Raw genomic sequence first — 23,764 nt, forward strand, 5'->3', positions numbered from 1 at the left:
CTTCAGTTTTGCCTCAGGGGCCCTGTACTTCTAGGCAGTTAGGGCAAGCCTCAGAGGCTCACTGTGACCCGCCCGTTTTAGAGTCAAAGGGCTCAGCCGACTGAACCACCTATATCCTAGCGCAGACCAAGGGTTTGGCATGAGAACCCTCCTTAGTCTTAGTCTTCCCTCTCAGGGAATGTCTCTGTGTGGGAACCAGGCCCACCCTCTACTCTGAGTTCCAGTCCAGGGACCCTAATGGCAGCAGCAACAGGTAGTTTTCCCTTCACTATGAAAGCTGTAGCCCTGCCCTTGGCCACTAATCTAAATGGCCCCTCCTAGCACCTTACTCCTGGTTTTTATCCTCCCAGCTCTTCCACAGCACACCACTTTACTCCCAGCACCTCACCAACCACCCTTCCAGAAAGGGACTCTTGTAAACTACTCCTGGCAAGTTCTTAATAGGCTGAAGGTGTTCTAATTAGCCTGTCTCTCTTAACTGCTTCCAGCAAGTTCTTATTCAGCTTATGGTGTTTGCCTGACTTAATTGTTTCTAATACATTCCTGATTTCCCTGGAGAAGCCCCTGCCCTGATCACTCAGGACAGAAAATCATTCATCCAACGGCCAGTATACTTACCTTCCACCAGACTGCTTCAGCCAGCTAGTCTGGATCAGTCACACTAGGAATAAGCGGTTGTGTTTGGTGCAGCTTTTCCATGCCTTTTCCTGGCTCTAATCAGCCCTGGCATGCTGCTTTGTGTAAAGTTGGCTATACAGGCTTCATTACAAACCAGGATTCCCCCATACTGGGAGAATCTCAGTAACTTTTGGGCAGCTTTTAGGTCAGTTTGCACCACTCCAGTGGCATGATATTAATAGAGTAGGGCCAAGGATCTAGCCCCAGAGGTGCAGAATAATGCGGCTTCCATCTCATGCTAACAAATGCTGCTTGTTCTAAATAATAAAAGGTTAAGGAAGTGTTGGGATTTGCAGTTAAATACAGGCAGTCCCTGGGTTACATGGATCCGACTTACATCAGATCCCTACTTACAAACGGGGTGAGGCAACCCCGCACTAGCTGCTTCCCCCCCAGCAGACCAGGGAGACGCGAAGCTAGCGCCCCCCCCCCCCCCCCAGCAGACTAGGGAGACGCGGAGCGGCTTTTCTCAGCAGACACCTCAGCTTGAGAATAAAGGACTGAGGGAAGTGAGGTGTGGGAGAATAAAATTGAGCTCTGGAGAAATGTTTGGCTAGAGTTTCCCCTACAATATGTACCAGTTCCGACTTACATACAAATTCAACTTAAGAACAAACCTACAGTCCCTATCTTGTATGTAACCCGGGGACTGCCTGTAAGGATTAAATCCCTCTCTGCCGTGCTTTATTGGTTGAATTTTATCTCCACATTTGGCCTAATAAACCGTTAGAGGTCAATTACAATTTCGGTTTTATTTCATTAAAATAGTTCACAACAGAAGTGCTCTCTTTATTAAATGTCGCTCCATCTTCTTCGTATTACTTTGGATCCTCTAACTAAATAGTCAGAATCCCCCACAAACTCCCAGCTCTGCTCTCTCTCTTCCCCTACACATCTGCCCTACACAACATTATAAGTTTAGACTACTTTGGAGATGTTTTAATTAAATACATTACTATTCCTCATATTTAGAATATCTGCATGGAATGTCTCACATCCATATGCTACTTGGTATGCTAACTTTCCCATCTGGCCTGCCAGCCCCAGGACAAGGAGAAGAGCCAAGTAACAGAGTCTGAAGGCAGGATCTGGTGGCCTGGGCTCAGATGAGGGATATGAGCAAGGTCCCTGTAAGCTGTGTGTCTGTGTGGGAGCACTGCTCTTTTCTGAGCCCCACAGAGAGGTTCAGAGCTCCTTGTGCAGGCAGAGAGCTCAGCTGATTGGCTGGAAAAGAGGAGGCAGGGCACTCACTCTCTTGGAGGAGCAGAAGCAGCAGCTGCTGCTGCCTGTTATAAATGGAGAAGCTGGCTTCAGCGTTTACTCCTGGGCTGGGCAAAAGATCTGTGGGCCAGATCTGACCACGAGAGCTTCAGTCAGCTTCCTGCCTGCCCTGCACATCACTCAGCACTCCGGAAAACCAGGTGCAGGGCTACGTGTGTGTTTGTGAATGCTGAGTGCCTGGAGGAAGGGGAGACAGGCTTCTCATGCTGCGCCTGTCCACAGTAACTCCCATTGTCTAGTTTTGAGCAATAGGAGCTGCCTGTTTGCAGGCCAGGCAGCATGTGAAGTGCCCCATCTCTCTCCTCCCTCGGGCTCCTAGAATTCAGTTGAGAGCAATAAACATGGCTCCTGCAGCTCCCCTGGGCATGTACAGGGGCTCAAAGACAGGGACCCTGGCTAAGCAACCTGCCGGGCTTCTGACTTGGAGCCAGATAAGGTCTCTCAACCAGAGCCTATCTCTGGGTATGTCTACACTACCCTGCTAGTTCGAACTAGCGGGGGTAATGTAGTCATCCGCAGTTGCAAATGAAGCCCGGGATTTGAATTTCCCGGGCTTCATTTGCATGAAGCCTGCCGGCGCCATTTTTAAATGCCGGCTAGTTCGGACCCCGTGCCGCGCGGCTACACGCGACACGGACTAGCTAGTTCGGAATAGGCTTCTAATTAGGCTTCTAATCCAAACTAGCTAGTCCGTGCCACGTGTAGCCGCACGGCACGGGGTCCGAACTAGCCGGCATTTAAAAATGGCGCCGGCCGGCTTCATGCAAATGAAGGCCAGGAAATTCAAATCCCGGGCTTCATTTGCAACTGCGGATGACTACATTACCCCCGCTAGTTCGAACTAGCGGGGTAGTGTAGACATACCCTCTGGTACCCCAGTGCCTCCCTCCTTCCCCCAGCTCTCTGCCCCTCCTCCTACCCCATGTAACCCAAACCTTCACCCCTGTTCCAGCCCTTCCCAGACACTGCATTCCTTCCTACACCTCTCCACAAGTCATAACCCCCTCTCAGAGCCTGCACCCCAATCTGCTATACCTGGTCGCAGCCCAAATCCCTGCACCCTCTCTTGCACCCCTCCTCCCAGGCTCTGTACTCCCTCCTCACCCCAGTCAGTTGCCCCAGATCACAATTCCCTACTTCACCCAAACTCCCTCCCAGGTCCCACACCCCAATCCCTTACCCCAAGCTCCTTTCTGCACCCAACCTCCATCCCAGACCCCCACATCTCCTCCATTAATATCATGGAAGAGTGTGGCCCTTGACCACTTACCAAATTCTTGGAGTGGTCCCCCATAAAAAATTATTGCCCACCCCTGTGTTAATAGCATAAGGTAAGAAAGAAAAAGATTCTTTTAACAGAATTTTTTTGAGTGTTGCAGAGATCTAAAACTCTGATCTTAATGATATTTTTTAAATCCTGTGTTACTAATTAATATATGGTAAACTGTATTGCATTAAGGCCAGATCTTTGCTATCTGGTAGAGTTCTGGCTGTTATGAATCAGATGCAGCAAGTACTAGGTGTGGTGCTAGCTGTTTTGTAGGATGAAACCTTATTTGCAAGATCTTTGTAACATACATCTGTCTGTTAGAAAGGATGATGCTACATGTACTCCAAGGTCTCAGAGGGATAGCCGTATTAGTCTGTAACTAAAAAATGAGAGTAGTCCTGTAGTACCTTAGACTAACAAAAATATAGAAATAGTATCATGAGCTTTCATGGGCACAACCCACTTCTTCAACCAAATATAGTGTTAATTTTATTTTTATTTGACTTCATATTAAATAATCATAAGCATTATTCCTTGTTAATTATCCCTTGTTTTAATATATTTTTCTTCCACACCTATGGACTATTTAAAATATATATTTATATCTATGGTTTTTGTTTGTAGTGGTGGGTGCACATCCACACACTACGTCAACATTGGTATTACACAAAGGAAATTTCAACCCGTTCAATAAAAAATTCAACCCGCCCAATGATAGAAAATCTTAGTGTGAACCCTGGATGTGAGTAGTCAGGCAGAGTAAGCAGGATTGGAGGGGGAATGAGGGGTTGAGTGCCAATTTGAGAAGGAATTGGGAGGGAGGATTTAGCATGGATGTGAAGGGAAGAGATAGGGATGAGTCTCACGTCTCTACACCAAAGCTCCTCCCCATAGGTGCTGCTGCATGTATGGGCATGTTTCTGAACAGAGTTAAGGCTACATATTGGTTGCTCAGGATAGGAGTAGAGGATTGCGGGCTGTGAGAAATGAAAGGGGGATATTATTAGGATGTGGATGTAACGGTTTTATTTTCTTGCATTTTATGACTTGTAATGTTATGACCAGGGCTCGACAAATAATACAATCTACTCACCCGTGGCAAGTAGATTGTAACCCGGAAGAGCAGGGTTCGGGCAATCTGTGCATGCGCAGAATGATCTGCTCATGCGCAGATTGCTGGACAGCACGGCTGGCGAGCAGGGCTTGCCGCGGTTCGGCGAGCCCTGGTTATGACATGCAAGCTAGAAGCCTCAGCCCCATGTTAACAATCATGACTGGGATAAAACAATGATTTTCTCTAATCTCTGTTTAGTGTCCCTTGCCTCCATTGAACTGATAGTAGAGCTAACTCTCTCTCTCTCTCTCTCTCTCTCTCTCCTCTGTCTCTCTTAACTCTTTCACCTTTAGGTGACAGATTATGTGAGCGAGGGCCCCCCGGTCTTCCAGGACGTCCAGGAGACCAAGGTTTTATGGGGGAGCGAGGCCAGAAAGGTGCAGTGTCATAATTATGCTTTGTCTCTTCCTTGCCATTTAAAGCATCTCCCACATCAAAGAGGATACAATCATTAATGCATAGGAAATGATCAGATAATTCAGTGATCAGCATCATAGAAGAACCTGGTATATATCTGTAAAACTGTTAAACCTCTAAAAAAAATCTTGTAGGCTTTTTTTTAAGAGTGTATGATTAGAATGTTTTCATGTCAGCTATGCTTTATACATATTGGTTGTTTTTTTTCCTTACGGGAGTCTTCATGATTATAACTCTTGACACTAGCATTAAATATTTCTCTGAAATCCCAGCTCCTAGTATTGAAAGATTTGCCTCCTAAAAGAGCTACTACCTGGAAAAAGTTCCACATTTGGATTGGAGCGGGGGAGGCTGTTGTTTTTTCAGGATGGGGGCTTGTGTTGGTTTGCATTTTTGCTAAACAAATTCAATCCGATAGCTCAAACCATGCACTCTTTTGCAGATGAAAGTAAATCTAAATACTACTTTGATTCATAAAAATCAAGGAAGATAAAGATGAAATCTATGAGAAGTCTTCTTTAATTTATTAAGATATCCTATAATTATGTAAAATTATAATTATCAAATGCAATTATATAATAAATGGTGAATAGTATGATAGCACTTTTATTCAGGATGCTTTCTATTTTCCAGAATTAACTGCTCATCTTTGCTTTTATATCTGACCCTTTCTAGGTGATAAGGGAGACACATGCCTTAATTGTATAGGAAGCAGCATTTCTGGGCCTCCTGGTGACAGGGGGCCACCCGGACCTCCAGGTATCCCAGGTAAAAAAAAAAAAAAAACAGCCAGCTGCATTTTGCTTTTTATGTAATGGTCCACAGGTATATGTATGTTTGTGTGCAGACTCAGACACAAAATCGAACTCTGATCTGCATTAAGCTTTTTTGCCCAAGTGACAGGATGCCAGGGCAGACATGAGATCAAAGTGCAAAAGGTGGGTGCGTGAAAAACAGTTTTTGAAAATCTGGCCCTTAAGAATCAAATGTTTTTAAATATTACAAATGCTCCTGCTTGATATTTTCTGCTAGTCAAAGACAAGCTTGCAAGCACTGTGCTTACTTAAAAGAGTATTATCTGCTAATTGATTACCTGAAAAGGAAATGAATTTCAACTCCTTCCTGCTTCAGAAGACACAAAGAACCAGTGCAGAGATTACTATAGGGGTGCTCTCCTTTAACATCATTGACATAAACTTCTAGTTACAGGCAGTCCCCGGGTTACATGGATCCGACTTACATCGGATCCCTACTTACAAACGGGGTGAGGCAACCCTGCACTAGCTGCTTCCCCCCAGCAGACCAGGGAGACGCGAAGCTAGTGCCCCGCCCCCAGCAGACCAGGGAGATGCAGAGCAGCTTTTCTCAGCAGACACCTCAGCTTGAGAATAAAGGACTGAGAGAAGTGAGGTGTGAGAGAATAAAACTGAGCTCTGGAGAAATGTTTGGCTAGAGTTTCCCCTACAATATGTACCAGTTCCGACTTACATACAAATTCAACTTAAGAACAAACCTACAGTCCCTATCTTGTACGTAACCCAGGGACTGCGTGTACAAATTTTACTCACTTAAGATCAAGCTGTCCAAACTGTGGACTGAATTTGGTCTGGATGTGAGTGGGTATTTGGAATTTCAATGACATCAGTGGAGCTGTAATTACATATGCTAGAGATTAATTTGGCCCAGCAGGTTTTACTAGGACAGGTAATCTATATAGCAATTTTCAGTGAGTAGTATCTATGATTTTATCTACTAGTTTAGACTGATGTGTTGTAAAGCCATCCTCAGTTTCAGAGTAATTGACAATCTCATGAGCATTTAATAAAACTGGTGCCTTCAACATAATTTAATGACTTGAGTAAAGTTTTCAAAAGTGCCCAGGTGACATTAGCACTTTAGAGTCTGGGTCCCATTGACTTTCAGTGAGATGTACTCCCTTAAGAGCTGAGTATTTTGAAAATTGGATTTAGGAGCCTGGGTCACATTGGAATCTTTGAAAATTTTACCTCTGCCTAAATCTTGCCTGCTTGAAGACATTTCTGCTGCTGTCTCAAAGTAAGTGCCAGATATTCCCTCTGCCTAAATCTTGCATTCTTTTATTTAATCAGGATCTCCTGGTTTCCCAGGACTGAAAGGTGAAAAAGGGCTTGCTGGCTTAACTGGGCCTGTAGGGCCAGCTGTAAGTCTTATTAATGTTTTATTGGGGGGGGGGGGGGCAGAATTGAGTCTAATTTATCTTAAATGTAATATTAGTTTACTAATAACTACATGTCCTTTCATTTGTGTAGAGAAAAATTCCTATTAACACTACTCCTCCGTCTCTAGTTACCATGAACCAATTATCATAAAATTGTGGCATTCAGAAAGGAAAAACCTACAAGGCTTATTTTTCTTTCCTTAGGGATTTCCAGGATCTCCAGGTGCCCCTGGGCGTCCTGGTCCTAAAGGAGACCCCGGGGACAGCCAGGCTTTCCCAGGATTGAAAGGGGAAAAAGGGGACACTGGTTTCCCAGGTCCTCCGGGTCTTCCTGGCCTAGATGGCTCTCCTGGACAAACTGGACTGCCAGGTCTCCCGGGACTCAAGGGGGAACCTGTAAGTTGGATTTTCTGTGGGGTTTTTAGGAGTGTTGTGAAGCCATTCAGAAAAGTACAGAGAAAGGGATGTGGAAATCCACTTTCCCCCTAAGCATAAGTGAGTCTTAATGAAATAGTCTGTCTAATAGTCTTTCTCAGCCCTGACGGTTATTCTGTTTTCCCCCTTACCCCTTCAAGCTCTCCTGTGTGCTGCATGAAGGTGGCTGAATGGGGCTCTATTGCTAATCTGTCTGTCTTCCTTTCTAAATAAATGGAGGGACTGCTTTTGAACAGTGTGCTGTGCCACCGCTCACTGTCCTCTCCTCATGGTGCTTCCATAACCTTCAGCTGGGGTAGCAAGATTCAAGGACCAACGGTCTACCCTGGTCTATAGCAGGATGGTAAAACAGACTGCTGCTAGCTTGGGGTTGGAAGGAATAATAATTAACATAGAAATTCTGATTAGTTTTAAAGCTAGCTGAAACAAACTCTTCAGTCTGTTCAAAGGCCAATGACCGTTCTTCTCCCCCATCCTCCTCTTCAGGGTGGTGTTGCTTTCAAAGGAGGAATGGGACTTCCAGGTAATCCAGGAGTGCCAGGTCTTCCTGGAGACAGAGGACCTATGGGACCTCCTGGTTTTGGCCCACAAGGCCCTCCAGGTGAAAAAGGCATTCAAGGCGTATCAGGTCGACCAGGGCCACCGGGTGTTCCAGGTGAGTATATTTTCATATGATATCGAGCAGTAAAAGCAAGCTGTACCCATTTGGCTCAGCACAGCGTCCAGATCATTCAACAGGGACAAAGCGCAGAAGGCTTTCAAAATTGTACCCGAAAGAGTAATTAATTCTGGCATTTGTGAGCTTCCCTGCTAGTAGCCACGAGGTTGTCACAGATTGCCCTTTCTTCAACAGTACTGAAGTCCAATGCCAAAGATTGTAAACCAGCTTGCTGTGAAACTAGAAATACCTCTGCAGTCTAAATGCACCCTGCTAAAGCCCATGCTGTGGTAAATGATGTAACTTTTTATTAAGATGATGATCGCCAGCAGGGTGCATAGAAATGTCAGATTTCATGACTTATTTGAAGAGCAATTTATAATGCATATCTGGCAAGCAGTGCTTCTGAGCCTGTGAAATGGGGTTCAGTGAGGCTCAATAAAGTGAGATCTGGAAGAAAAAAGTCTTCAGAATAATGTGTTTTTGCTCATTGTGTTTAACTTTTGATGTAAGGTCAGAGAGTGGTGGTATAAGCCCACTCTCTCTGGCCTTATACGAAAGGTTAAACACAAGCAGTAAAGCAGATCAGCTATTTTACAATTATCCATGTGCGTCAAATAGGGCTGTTAGATATCGTTTAATTTAATAATCATGTAACCACACCAAATCTTAGCAGTTACACGATTATTTTATAGTCCTTGGAGGTGGGGCCGGGGTGCTCCCATCTCTACCATTGGGGAGCCCCTTGCCACTCCGCGCTGCTGCCTCTGATACAGAGGCAACAGCATGGGGTGACAGCAGCCCCTGCCATGGGGAACCTGAGCTCCACACAGACAGACACTGTGCCAGCATCCCATGGAGCAGCCTCTGTCTGTGGCAAGCCCAGGCCCACCATGGACAGAGGCTGCTCCGTGGCAGCAGCCGCTGTCCATATGGGGACTCGAGCTCCCCATAGACAGAGGCTGCACTGGCATCCCTCCTGGCCTCCCCCACCTGCGATGCTACCTCTGTGGGAGGCAGCATCAGGGGGTTGTGCATGTAATTGTTTGGATGAACCGATAAGCATAGGCTTATTGGTTAATCATTTAAACAACTATATGTTAACATCCCTAGTGTTAGACCCTGGGCCTTATTCACTCATTGCAGTGCTATTGCAATAGCGTAAAACTAGAGTAACACAACCCCCTCTGTTTAGATGGCTAAGGATCTCTCTCCTAATGTGTGGAATCTGCAGGTTGTAGAATGATGAGTCTGTATCCCATCTGCTCTTAGGTCCGAAAGGTGAACCTGGTGAAACTATTAAAGAACCAGGAGTTCCAGGTCCCCCTGGTCCTCCAGGAAGAAATGGTGAAGTAGGCCTTCCAGGTAAGAGCATAACTAGACTTTCATGTAACCTCTGAGTTTTCACTCTGACTTGCCTTTGCTCATTAAGATGATTTTCTTCTTCAGGTGATCCTGGTCTACCTGGTCAGCCTGGCTTGTCGGGCATGCCCGGCCCTAAGGGAGATCCAGGTATACCTGGAATTGGACTTCCAGGCCCATCAGGCCCAAAAGGTATACTTGCTACCACTCCTTTTGGAGAAGTGAACTATACTGGCTTTGGGCAGTATAATTTTTCAGGTTTAATCTTTTTCTTAGCTTGCTCAGGTACTTACATTCTGAAATCTCAAAAGTTTTTTAAAATGCTGGTGTAAGTTGCATGCTGCTGTCAAAAGCATTAGAAAACCTCAGTTTAGCAGTGGCCCTTTGTCTGTTCTCCTGCTCTTGTGTGGATGCTTAAGCTTTTCAACCCATCCTTGCGGTTAAAAACAAATGGGAGAGATTTTAGACATCAAAGCAGAACACAGTTCAAGTAGCGTACAGCATAAATAACACAATTTCCACACTCAGCTGCCTCATTCCATGTTTCTGATGTAAATAATTTGCACCTGTGATGAGAACACCTAAAAGGAGAAACTTCCTTCATGAGAATATATAGTGCAGTGTGCATGTAGCTGTCTATGAACTGGGGTGCTTTGGTGCAATAGTGCATTCTGAGCCAACCAGGTGCAAGGGGCTTCTTTGAAAGTAACATTTCCACAGCAATTGCCAAATCTCCCTGATACTTCCGTATTGTCTTGCTTCAATTGTTATCCTAACCTCCTCCTTGTGTTGTAGGTTTCCCAGGAACGGCTGGCCCCCCGGGAGCACCAGGATCCCCTGGACGACCAGGACTAGAAGGGGCACCAGGACAACCTGGTTTCCCAGGACCAAAGGTCTGAAAATATTATTCTCCCTGTTAATGGGCTGAGGTTTAAGATTGCAGTTTCACCTGAGCCATTGTAAAGTCTCTTCATAGGCTAGGAGGAGTCTGCACCTGTAACCAGGACTCACCTCTCTCAAGTCAAAGGACCTATCGAGTCCTTTATTTTTTCCTACTCAGTAGCCGCTATCCTCAGTGCTGCTTATCTAGCCGCACTGCCTTGACAGTGTGCTCTAACACCTATAGTGCAAGAATCTCCTGATGCTCAGGACCAGGATTGCATGTCATAAGGCAGACTCTGAAAATGGTGACAGGTGGGGATGAATGGTCAACTTAGCTGAAAACATGTGCCCCTTTCTTACACACGAGCATTTGTCCCTACCTCAGAAATGGATGCAGTTGGAAAGTGGGAAGATATTTTCACTTAATCCCTTAAGGCTCTTCTGAATTTGAGCGAAGACACTAGCTAATGGTCCTTCATGGGCACAGCAAATGATGTTCTCCAACCAAATACTCCAGCGGCTAGAGGCCAACAAAGTGGAATAGATTTATTTCACGAGACTGCAGTCAGAATGGCCACATTCCCCACCATGAGCTTGAACAAGATGGTTCTCTTGACCTTAAGAAAAGAACTCTGGTGATGATTCAGGACACCATTTCCCAGGGATGCCCCCATTTTACCCATTCCCTCTCTGGACACTTTGTAGCTGCAATACTAGTTCCATTCCTGTAGCCTCTAAGAGCTTGCCTCCACTAGGGATGTTACATTTCGAGTAATTCACTAATCAAATAGTCAATGCATTTTGCATCAACTATTTGATTAGTCGATAGGGTGCCTCCGCCTTTGAAGTGTAGCTTCAAAGACGAAAGCACTGCGTGAAGCCCGGGGTCAGCTGGGGACTCCTCCACTGACCGACCCTGGGCTCCATGCAGTGCTGCTGCTTTGAGCACTGTGAGGAGCCCAGCATCAAGCTCCACATGGAGCCTGGGGTCTGGCTGCTTTGAAGTACCCTGTCTTCTTCCTTCCCCCGCCTTGCTGCTTCTTTCTGATACAGGCACCAATGAGGGGAGCGACTAGTCATTCACATACCTAGCCTTCACACCATTCATGAGAGAGGATCCTTCTCTTCATATTCCCCACACTCTTTCAGAGGCTGGTAGTGGCTGTATGTTGTTGGAGGATTGGCGTGCATCCTCCAGGAGTATGTTCTGTTACTAGATGGGTGACATGGGTTTTGCTGTAATATCAGAAATCACCCTTTTCTGTCTAAGGTGATTTATATTGCTTAATCTTTCCTCAGAATGATTTGTCTGAGCTGTGTGACTGTAGATCCTTCAGGAGTGTTTTTTAACCTTATGGCTTTTTGGAGGGGAGGGAGGAATGTTTTTTTCCCCCTTTGCTACTGTAAAAGTTACCAGGAAGAGCTAAACAGCAAAAACCATTTCTTTTTTCCCTTGCGTCATAGGGGGACCCTGGATTTGGTGTCCCAGGACCACCTGGGCCACCAGGGCCACCAGGTTTAAAAGGAGCTCAGGGACTGAAAGGTGATCCTGGCTTCCCAGGAAACCCTGGTATTCCGGGGCGGCCAGGTTTTGATGGAACTCCTGGGCCAAAAGGTACAGAGAACCTTTCATTGTCTTCTGTTGAACTCTGTATGACTCCTAAGCACTGAAAATCATCCTAACATTGTCTGACAGTTATTTAGGGCCAGACTTTTAAAGGGATTTAGGAGTCTTAATTCCACTGTTATGGGAGTGAGGCACCTAAATACCTTTGAAACTCTAGCCCTTAGGCTGAAGTCATTGGGGCTTCCTCATTTCAGAAATGAGGAAGCTGGTTAAATGGAAATTAAAAGAAACAGTCATGACTTGAAATCAGCCTGCAAACAATGTGGAACTATTTCAAAATGTCACAGTAGTATCTCAGAATGAATGTATATCCCAACTTTATATTTAAAAAAAAGGAGGATTAGAAAATGGCACATGACTAAACAGCAAAGTAAAGGAAGTAATTAGTGGCAAAAAGACAGCCTTTAAAAATTGGAAGTCATATCCCAGCAAGGATTCTGGAAATCACCTGTAAAAGTATAGTGAGGCAGGCCAAGAAAGAATTTGAAGAGCAATTTGTTATGAAGACAAAAAATGTAATTAGAAGCAGGAAGCCAGCCGGCAATCAGCAGGGACACTGAATAATCAAGGTGCTGAAGGAGCACTCAAAATAAATGTGAAACAAAATGAATTATTTGTATGAGTCCACACAGCAGAGGATATGGAGGAGATCCCCACAGCCGAGCAATTCTTTTTAGGTGACAGATCTGGTGAACACTTCCGATTGAGGTGTCTGTAGAGGAGGTTTTGGAACAAAGAAGTCACCTGGACCTCATAGAATTCTCCCAAGAGTTCTGAAGAAAATTGCCAGAACTACTAACTGAGATATGTAATCTATTGCTTAAATCAGCTTGTATACTAGATGACTGGAGGATACCTGATGTAATGCCTATAGTTTAAAAAGTCTCCAGAGACAATCCTGGCAATTACAGGCTGGTAAGCCTAATTTCAGTACAGATTGTATCTCCTTAGACTGGCATCCTGAGGACCTATCCAGTCCCAAACCAGGGAATCTGCTGGACCAGAAGAGGTCAATGCTGGCCCTTCAGCTGCCACCAGCTTTTAGGCTCTGCTCTGCCAGAAGCAGAGGGGCTAGCATTGACCGAGTGGGGATTGGGCACTCGAGGGAAGAGCAATGTTGGTCACCATCTAAAAAAAAAAAAAAGATTTTGAAATTAGAAAAGGTACAAAGAAGGGCAGTGGTTAGGGATGTGGAACAGCTTCTGAGCAAGGAGAGATTAAAAAGACTAGCACCCTTGAGCATAGAAAGGAGCTATGTGGGGGAGGGATTGCTCAGTGGTTTGAGCATTGGTCTGCTAAACCCAGGGTTTTGAGTTCAATCCTTAAGGGGGCGATTTAGGGATCTGGTGCAAATCTGTCAGGGATGGTACTTTGTCCTGCTGTGAGTGCAGGGGACTGGACTCAATGACCTCTCAAGGTCCCTTCCAGTTCTATGAGATAGGTACATCTCCATTTCTATCTAAGAGTAGATATGATAGAAGTCTGTAGAATGAGGAAGCGATGATTTTTCCCATCACGTAGCACAAAAATAAGGTGTCGTCTGACAAAATGAATACACAGCAGGTTGAGAACAAAGATCAGGAAGTACTTCTCAGTGCAAAGTCAACCTGTGGAACTTTTTGCCATGGGATGTTGTAAAGATCAAAAGTGAAACAGGGTAAAAAAATACGTAAGTTCATGGAGGATAGCTTCATCGATTGCTATTAGCCAAGATGATCCAGATTCAATTTCATGATCTGGGGGTCCCTAAACCTTCATCTGCCAGAATCTAAAACTAGATGGCAGGAGATGGATCACTGAAAATGCTATATTTTGTTCATTTCCTCTGAAGCATCTGGCACATAATACTGTTAAAACCGGTTTCTAGCTGGACTATTGATGTGACCCAGTGAGGCCATATTTATGTTACATTTACCAATTTGATTAACTTTATTTTCACTTAATCCTCTTTATTTATTTATGAACTTCTGGTATTAGCAATTGTCTGCACTGTGTTGCAATATATCTTTGGTTTAGTGTATAGCAATGGTATTTGTGAACAGTTTGTTATACTAGCGGGCTATGGCATAAGCACAAGTCTGAGGACCATCTTTCAAAAGTGGCCTCTGAGATTACTGGACAAGTGGGTATTTGCACATCTAATTCCTTCTTGCATGTGTGCAGGGACCCAATTCTGATGAACAATGTGTAGATGTTTCACAGATGATTTCTGAATATGAATGTAAAACCCTTGAGATTTCTGACTGTTGAACTAAATTTAGAATTTTCTTTAAGGTGACCCTGGACCAACTGGCCCACCTGGGGTAGTAGGATCCCCAGGGCTCCCAGGAATTGGTGGTCAAGGTCCCCCTGGACAGCCTGGCTCTCCAGGACCCGTGGGCCCACCAGGTAAGAGTTGAGTTCTAGTGACTTTGCGGTTATTGCTGACATGTTATCTGTCAGGAAGTCAGGCACGTCAGCTCAGGGTATGTACAGAAGTGCCCATAAACAACAAATAGGCAGGAAGGGCTAGAGACTTCATGACTCTCAGTTGAGACAACCCTTTTCATAGGGTTGGTCAAGTTCTACATTTATAGTCTGTCTCCGATAAACCCCCAAAAGGTAATGGGGGTCACACAGTGATGGGCATCTAGGCAGAACTTGACCATCACATTTATCAGGGTAGCATATTGTCATAGTTTTATCATATGAGTAAAGGGCGCCCAGGTCTGCCTTGGGGGTGATATAGAGTCATATTGCCCCAGCAGGAGCTCTAGGAAACAGTGTGCCCCATAGAGAGGCAGTATCTCCCAAAGCTCCTGGGGAGTAGATCCATCCTTACTGGCTGATGGCTACCAGTTAACCAGCGGCCCAGGTGGGCTGGAGCAACCTCCCTGCCTACCCATAGTGTGAGACACCTCCCCCAACCAGAGAAACCCGCACACCTGATGAGAGCCTGGCCTGGCCGGAGCAGGCCACTGTGCTGCGGGGGCCCTCTAAGCTGGCCAGACCCGCTGTGCTGTATTTAAGCAGTTAACTGATTAAATGTGATTTTACATCCCTATTCACAACTGGAAACAAACTCTGTTAATTTTAATTCAGCTTATGATAGTTTGTGACTTCTAATATGGCCATTTCCATCATGCTCTTCATTCAGCAAAGTTGGGAAGTTCTGGGACTCCTCGTTGGGTCCGGGTTAAATTACCAAACTAGGAGTCCTCCCATAGTACTAATAGGTAGCACATCTCTAGTAAAGGAGTTTTGGTAATCTTGTATTAAATTACTTTTTTTTTTTTTATAAAAGGATATGGGGGAGGGAGGGTTTAGATTCTGTTCAGTTTTTTTGAGAGGTTTTCTAAATTACTTTAACTGAATGTGATTTCTACTTCCCTAACCCTGTGACTGCAACTGCACAGCAATAACCATAGTGAGAATGTGCTGTATAAACTAGAGAACAACTTTATGTTAATGCTGAAATGTGTTGAACATGTGCCTGGCCCTTGCTGAACACACCTGTTGATACTTCTAGTGCATGACCCCCCCCCATCCCACACATCTTATTTGTTTTAGCAGTTGCCATCCTAAGAGAACAGCCAAAATTTGCATGCCAGAAAACATGTGACCAGCAGAGGCGCATGAGGCAGAGCCTATGCCTAGCTTTAAGAATGTCAATAGTTGCACTCATTTTAAGGAGATTGTTTGTATGCTTAATATCTGGCACATGCTTAAGCACTTTGCTCATGCAGGGAAGCTGATCCGCAGGCCGTCCACCTGCAACCTGGTTTTAGTGTCTTAAGTTGGGGATGGAGGTAATTTGAATGACCCATGTGTTGGCTTTCTGACCAATCAGTGACCTCTCTACATGTCCCCATGGTACAGATTATGCCTGGTTGTAGTAGGGGATTTGTTAGAGGCTGATCGTGGCCAGAATAGACACACAGAGCCACACTGCTTTTTAAGAGTGTGAAATGCATGTCTGTGTGTGTCCATTATACGTGTTTCCATAATTTGACTCAATGTGGTAACTGATTAGATCCTAAAGTATTTCCTTTCCTTTGGAAAACAATTACACCTGTCTCAATGGATAGATATGGCTAATTTTTCTTTGTAGATCAATGTTACAGTAATCATTGTGGCTACTAACAGCATGATATTGAAATGTAGTGCATGACTGAGGCTTTAAGTAAACCACATACTTTAATCCTATAGGTGCTACTACTGAGCTATGCACAGTGTATGTTGCCTTCCCCATCACTCATTCTTTTCTCCCACTGAGTCAGAATAGATTCTTTTTGTTATACTAGATTAACTCTCTTGGGATTCTGTTTTTCAGGTCAATTGGAAAAATCTTAAGTATTTGTTTGTTCTGTTTTGTTCTCTGCACCACCATTTATTCAGACAGCTTGCAGTGTCTATATATTTTGTTTCTACAAAACCACCTCCTGCAGTATTTATTTCATAGCGTATTTTACTACAACTCTCATACAGTTGAATACATTTGAGAAGCAGAGGGGGGAAATGAGACTGTTATCACAGATTCAAAGACATGCTTATTTTTACCTCGTGTTCCCCTATCAAGAAATATTGAAAGGATTTGTGCTCTTACCTGTTTATTTTCATAGTTTACTTTGTTTGCTGATGGAATACCCATAGACACTGGATCACGGGCCATATGTTCTGGGGTTTTGTTTTTCCCCTATGAGGGGAACAGTTCCACTTGCAACACTATCATTTATTATAGATATATATTTATACAGTTTATTATATTTATTATAGTAGGTAGCATAGGGTAATTGATCAGTGCAAGCAGATAGGCACATTTGTCTTGGTGAGTTTTAGATTTACCTCTAGTCTGTAGAGTTGCTAGATCAGCGTTTCTCAACTTTTTTTTTATAAAGTACCCCCTTTTCAAAAAAAAAAAAATTACCCCCCCCCCCCATGTACAGTTTTCAGATACAATTTTTTTCTACCTTTGCAACACATTTGTTTAAACAACTTAATCATAGCCAGGCGGGTGATGAAATTTATCAGTGTAAAAAGTACAAAAATAATAATAAAGTGCTATAAAATCTAAAACACAAATTCAGTTTTCTCTCAATTTCATTTGTGTTGGCGTACTCCCCAGACTTCTCAACTCGTACCACTGGTTGAGAAACAGTGCACTAGATCACTCTTGAATCTTACAGTGGCAGAGCGGAGCTGTCCTGTGCTAGTAAGAGAGATTGCAGAAGGAACTCCTAATAAGTTCATTGTATTGTCTTCAAACAAACTTGAGACCCCAGGGAAAATATTATTTCATTCATACACTATAATATACAACAGAAAAACAGCTTTTATATCACCATACATTGCTAAGATTACAGGAGCTTTATATGGGTAGTAACAGTCTCCAACTGCAATAGGCAACTAAGCAGTCTCAAAAAGAGGTTCACTTTTTCTTTATAAAGTGGAAGCATCTTTGACGAATCCCTTTTGGAGGGATCTTCAGACAAATGGTGCTGAACAGCAACATATCAGCTGTCCAGTAGGTGACACCCAGGTATCAGTCAGATGAGCAGGGCACCATCTAATGGCTATATTGGTGCATGCTGTGTAAAAAGATGGCTTGAGAGGAGAGCTTGGACCATTTTCAAAAGCTTGCTATGTTAGGAGACAAGAGCACAGTCCAACTTTGTTCATGTTTTTGTGGGTTTTTTTTAAAGATCGCACAGTAGTATTCAACTTTCAGTCAGTAGCTTGTCTCTGTATATAATGGTGGCTGCTATTGAGAAATGCCTGTAAAGAAGTTTACTTACAGTTTCTTGTAGCTGTAATGCAATTGTATCCTTTGTAGTTAAATCTATGCTTAGTAACTTTAGTATAGATTTTTGTTCTAATCTTTATGTGCTTACTTTTGTTTCCTAACCTAATGGCTCTCTTGCAACTCATTACTTTCCCCTGTGTCTCAACTTCCTGATGAATGCTAACTCGCTGGCTTTTGAACCTCAGGTCCACCAGGTACTGTGATTTCTTCACCAAAGCCTTTTTTGTCTTAAATTGAGATTATTAACTAAACCGTTGCAATCCCATTGAAGGTAGTGGAGCTGTGCCTCCCTAATATGACTGATGCCTTTGGCACAGTCTTGCTAGTATTAAGCAGCATTGATTTTGATTTTTAAGCAGTTCACATTGAAGCATGTTTTTATTTAGAGAAATTTAATGAAACAGAACTTGGCTGTTCTTTAAACATGCCCATTTGAGGTTATCCTGTATCCTAACAGTGAGAGCCTTTCTGATGAAATTCAACTGGGATTCAATTAATCTAAAGCTAGGGTTTCGCATTGATGCTATCAATAGCAATTATTAGGCTAAATCATGAAATACAAACAAGACTTTGTTAAAATAATCAGCCTGATGTTAAAAAGAGCACTTCATTATTTTCTGTAGCATTTGCACATTTGATTGATTGGGTTATGGGAAATTTCAAATTCTGCCCCGTTAACTGGTGAGTCAAATATAGCTAGAGCCCCACACGGATACAAAACTTGAATCTGCATCTTTATCTACAAAAATGAGCTGCGGATGTGGATACCTTTGGATATAAAGTGGATATCCGTGGATTTGCAGGATTTAAATATAGACTTTAACTCCTCCCTTAGTCATGCCATTGAATAAATACAAAACAAAACAAAAAAAGAAAGAAATACTGGGTCACCAAGGGTTTTATGTCCTGGGCTACTGACAAATATTTTGGCTTACCTCATGAAAAACATAGACTTCAATACACTAGTTTTTAGCAGGGAACGTGGACCCCAATCCTGCAAGCTCATACATATATGCAACCTCTGAGGCTGCACAAAGCCTCACTGAAATGAATTAAGTCTGCCTGACTGGATCCCATTGCAGGATCAGGGCATTGGATGTCATAACATTTGCCTATTTCCGAGATTCCACCAACGTATTATGGCAGTGTGCTGCCACTGAAGAGCAGCTATTCCCCAAGCACATACACACAAACCTTAACCATGCCTGACTTCTTGCTAAAGGAGGATGTTTTAATAATGTCTAGGATTACAAGGAGTTCCTGGTGAGAAAGGAGATCCTGGCCCGCCTGGGTTTGACATCCCTGGTCCCCCTGGTGACAGAGGTAGCCCAGGATTTCCAGGAACACCCGGTCTCACTGGGCCTCCGGGTTCACCAGGACCACCAGGACGAGATGGAATATCAGGATTTCCAGGTAAATTGAACTTGGGTTTGCTTTCTGTACCTTGCTGACTGCTGTCGGATCCCATGAATAAACCTGAATTAAGGTCAGACCTCAGTCTCTCATATTGGATGCACATTTCAGAGCCCCCTAGGAATTCTGGGAGAAGATTGGGTATATGGCTCTTTTGGTGAGGAGGTCCCATCGCAGTGCAGGGCTCTGTGTAGTCATTGTGTGTTACAGACTAAGGAATATAGGTGGCATTTTCAGTAGTGCTCAGGCCTGCCTCTGCTCCTGTTAAAGTTTGTGCTAAAACTCCTGTTCACTTCAAGAACAGCAGGTGAGCCAATGCTGAGCACTTTTTGCAAATCCCATAAAACTACTGGTAACTTGTACCACTTTTCTTTACAGTGTCATGGTATAGAGATGTTTAAATTTGCTTTGAGTGCAAAGCTTGGCAGGTAGGTAACTTGGTATCCAGGATTATTAAAGGGATTAAAGTTATTTAGGTAAATTAGACGTACTCAAGTTGGCAGGGCCTGATAAAATTTGTCCTACAATAATTAAGTCACTAGCTGAAACAGTCTTGGAATCATGGACTTATGGAGGATGGGGGCAGCCCTAGAGTACTGGAAAAGAGTGAATGTAGTAGTTGCTTTAAAAAGGGAAAACAAATTGAACTTGGGGAATTATAGACCAGTCAGCCCAACTTCAAGACCTGGAACAAATTATTAAACAATCAATTTATAAGCACCTTGAGTAGGGCTGGGCAAGATACTGCCCATGGGCCACGTAACAATTTGACCCAGCCCACGGACTGCAGCTGGCTGCTTACTATTAATGACCTGCTGTAAGTGCCGCAGAATTTCCAAGAGGTGGCTCGGGCAGCAGGACTCTATTTAAAGTGCTTTGTAGCTCCTGGTTGGCAGAGCTACCCCAGCAGGAGCCAAAGCCCGCAAGCCTTTTAAATAGCTACAGCAACCCAAGGCAGCTGCCAGGCAACAGTGGCAGCAGGGCTGGAAGCTATGAGTCCTTTGCTGTTTTTTCAATTCAAAGCGTCCCGGCCAGGCAACACTGCAGGGAAGATAGGCCTAGCCCCACCCCTGCCTCCTGAGGCCACGCCCCTTCCACAGGGGCCCCAGAGTTGGCCCGTGACCACATACCAAAATTCACGAAGTGGCCCCTCATAAAAATTATTGCCCACCTCTGACCTAGAGGATAAAAGGGTAATAAGTAAGCCTACAGTTTTGGCATTGGGATCGCCATGTTCATGATAATCAGGAATGAGGGTAAAATCAATGACCCTTGCAGCTGGTTGGGCTGGACCTGCATCCAGCTCCAGGCATTATGGCTGGTCCACAGGATCAAAGCACCAGTAAGGTTTGGCATGTCCACCCCACAGCTCTGTCTGGAGAGAGGCAGATTCGCCAAATCTAACTGGTGCTGTGACTATGTGGGCGAAGGGTCCATGCTGAAGCTGGGAGCGCTGCTGCTGAGCTGCACAGTGAATATAATGCGTGTTTATTCTCCCACCCTTGCCTCACCTGCCCACATGCCCCCGTTTCCCCCTCTTTCCATGTCACATGGGGGCTCTCCTGTGTGTCTTCTATGACCGTTTTTTAAAACTTCTATGATAAAATCATAACCCTACTAGTAATAGCTTATGTGGATTTGCCAAGAACGAATCATGCCAAACCAGCCTAATTTCCCCTTCTGACAGGGTTACTTGCCTAGTGGATGTGGAGGAAGCAGGAGATTATATCTTTATTTTTTAAGGCTTTTGACGTAAGCAAACTAGCAAAATATGATCAAAATGAAATTCTGACAGTGGAGAATTGGTCTGAAATCAACCAGATGAAATTCAGTAAAGTGTGAAGTACTACACTTAGGAAGGAAAAATCAAACACACAAATACAAAATATGGAATAACTGATTAGGCAATAGTACTATTTAAAAGGACCTAGGGGTTATAATGGGTCACAAATTGAATATAAGTCAAGAATGTAATGTAGTCGAAAAAAAGGTGAAAGCCATTTTGGGCTGTATTAACACATGTCATATGTAAGACATGGGAGGTAATTGTTTTGCTCTTGGTACTGGTGAGGCTTCAACTGTAGTATATGGTAAGGACTTTTATAAAGAGGTTAGTGATCTATTGTTCTCCATGTCCGCTGCAGATAGGACAAGTAGAGGGCTTAATATGCAGCAAGGAAGATTTGGGTTACTTATGAGGGAAAATGTTCTAACTATAGTAGTGTAGCTAAGTTCTGGAACAGGCTTCCAAAGGAGGTTATAGAATACCTATCACAAGAAGTTTTTACAAACAGTTTGGACTAGGCCCAAGTAGGGATGGTTTAAGTGTTCATGGTCCTGCCTCAATCTAGTGAGTTGAACTTGACGGCTTCTCTATGATTTTTCAGCATTTCTGTTTTACTGCAAAAGGAACTGACTCTAAATGTTGAAAGCCATTGTATTCCAAAAGATAGACTGTTTCTCCCCAGTTGTGCCTTCGTATTGATAATTACCTCTTTTTTACTTTCATTAGACAACAGTTGAAATGTAAAATAAATAACTCTACTTGAAGAAACATTTCATACAGGGATTGTATTTATATGGTTTATAAGAAACAAACACACAACACTCACTGCAAGAATTAATCATGAAAAAGCCCCTATCACATTCAAATATAATTATTCTAGGACAGGGGTGGACCTGCCAAGCTGCCATATCCGGCCCCCAGCTCTCTTGCTGGGACCCTTAGCACAGAGCAGCTACAGCCACTTTAAAGGCTTGCTGCTCTCTGCTCTGAACACTGGGATAGGAGTGGGGAGCAGAGCCACATGGAGCAGCCAGCCAATCATTCTGGAACTGCAGCAGACAGGCAGGGAGTCTGCCTCAGGTTCCTGCAGGGCTGCTGGCTGGGAGCTGTGTAGGTAAGCACCTCCCAGCCAGAGCCTGCCTCTGGCACCCCAACCCCTTTCTTCCCCCAACTGCCTGCTCCAGGTCACCCAAACCCTCTGTACATCGTCTCTCCATCTCCTCCAGGTCGCAACTCCCTCCCAGACCCTGCACCCCCTCCAACACCTGCCCCCAGGCCAGAATCCTCTCTTGCACCCAAGCCTCCCCCCGCCCTCGACCCTGAATCCCAACCCTTATCTATCAGAAGCAGCAGCACAGGGAGGCGAGGCTGCCTCAAAGCAGACCCTGTCTGTGGGGGGGCCCCGTCCACACACCCCCCCATGGACAAGGGCTGCTGCCATGAAGAAGTTGGGACCCCCCCCCCCGCAGACAGGGGCTGCTGCTGGAGCAGCCTCTGCCCACAGCCAGCCCAGGCCACTGTAAACAGGGGCTGCTTCGGCCAGGCAGGCAGCCAGTCTTGGGCCCAGCTTGCACCCAGTCCAGGACCTGCCCCTGCTGTTTTAACATGCTAAAAGCTGGGTGGGCAGACAGTCTGGCTCTTACTACATATAAACTGCAGAGCTGCAGCGGGGGTAGTTCTCTGACTCTCTGCAAGCTGAGACTGAGCACGTCTTCCCTAATTGACGAATCACGTAGTCAATAAAATTTCTATCAACTACATCATTAGCGAATTACCTGCCTCTTAACAGCCTTACCAAAATCTTGGAGTGGCCCCCCATTAAAAGTGATTGCCCACCTCTATTCTAGAAAGTTATCTTTCTAGATGGGCCTGATCCTCAGAAGGGTGAAGCACTGTAACAATCATTATTTGGGTTCAGCCTCTCACTGGATCTGGCCCTTTCTGCTTTAGGTATAAAACTGGAGGGTTTTGATGTACAGGTTGATACCATAGGAATGCAGATAAGTGAAAAATAACTACTGATTGCTTTGGAGTTTTTGTCCAGAATGACATTGGTGATTCAATGCATCTAGGTGTCAAAGGTGAGATGGGTGTAATGGGAGCTCCAGGTCCACAAGGCCCTCCTGGAATTCCTGGCAGAAATGGCCTTCCGGGATCTAAAGGTAACATTTGTTGGACTGCTTATTCTTCAGTAATTTGAGGAGCTGTTTCTGATGGAGTCTTGGGTTTTGGTGGGGAGGTTACATAGCACAAGTCTCCACAATTTCTTCACTAAAGTTGGGTGGAGTTATCTTTCTGAGGTTGACATTTAAATCTGTAGTCAGCTATCCATGTGACACATTGGAAGGGACATTCTGAGACTCCTTGGATTGAAGTCATTAAAGAGATTTAAACAATGATGAATCTCTTTTGTAAAGCATGCTTCAGACATTGTAAAAGATGGATTGATGGTTTTGCATTGATAGGCCTTCCAGAGCTGGCTTTATGCCGCATGGATGAAACTTACTCTCTCCATTTAAAACCCAAATAATCTGGCTACATGATGGTGAATGTTTTGAGTTTGGCAGGTAAAATCCACCAATCTCCTTCTGCACCAGGCAGCCAGAAGACTTTCAGATATTGTTCCTGCTTTTAAATCTATTGATTTCAAAAGTGTTATGTAACAGTGGGATTATTCATTTTATTTATTAATGTCAGGTATGCAGTGTTTTGGGGCTTCTGCATCTTTGCTTTGTTACCAGCTACCTGTTCCTTCCGTGCTGGCCTATTCACAGCATATAGGCCTTTTTTGCATGTAGGCACTCATGTCCATCTGTGGCCCCTCACTCAGTGTGGCTTCGGGTTGTGTGAACAGCCTTGAAG

The 23,764-nt window shown here is 44.3% G+C and overlaps 1 protein-coding gene across 1 annotated transcript in view; it reads left to right on the forward strand.

Annotated features, from left to right (window-relative positions):
• The window catches only part of COL4A5 (collagen type IV alpha 5 chain), a 143,488-nt gene that overhangs the window by 82,038 nt on the left and 37,686 nt on the right, over positions 1-23,764 (forward strand). The window contains exons 21-32 of the mRNA XM_075940947.2: positions 4,637-4,720; positions 5,436-5,528; positions 6,869-6,939; positions 7,162-7,353; positions 7,879-8,047; positions 9,323-9,415; positions 9,500-9,604; positions 10,208-10,305; positions 11,759-11,909; positions 14,196-14,309; positions 18,949-19,116; positions 22,975-23,064. Coding sequence (XP_075797062.2) covers positions 4,637-4,720; positions 5,436-5,528; positions 6,869-6,939; positions 7,162-7,353; positions 7,879-8,047; positions 9,323-9,415; positions 9,500-9,604; positions 10,208-10,305; positions 11,759-11,909; positions 14,196-14,309; positions 18,949-19,116; positions 22,975-23,064 — 1,428 coding nt within the window. The remainder of the gene's footprint in view (positions 1-4,636; positions 4,721-5,435; positions 5,529-6,868; positions 6,940-7,161; positions 7,354-7,878; positions 8,048-9,322; positions 9,416-9,499; positions 9,605-10,207; positions 10,306-11,758; positions 11,910-14,195; positions 14,310-18,948; positions 19,117-22,974; positions 23,065-23,764) is intronic.

Source organism: Pelodiscus sinensis, chromosome 13, assembly GCF_052426305.1.
Source record: "Pelodiscus sinensis isolate ZL-2025 chromosome 13, ASM5242630v1, whole genome shotgun sequence".
Taxonomy (NCBI): domain Eukaryota; kingdom Metazoa; phylum Chordata; order Testudines; family Trionychidae; genus Pelodiscus; species Pelodiscus sinensis.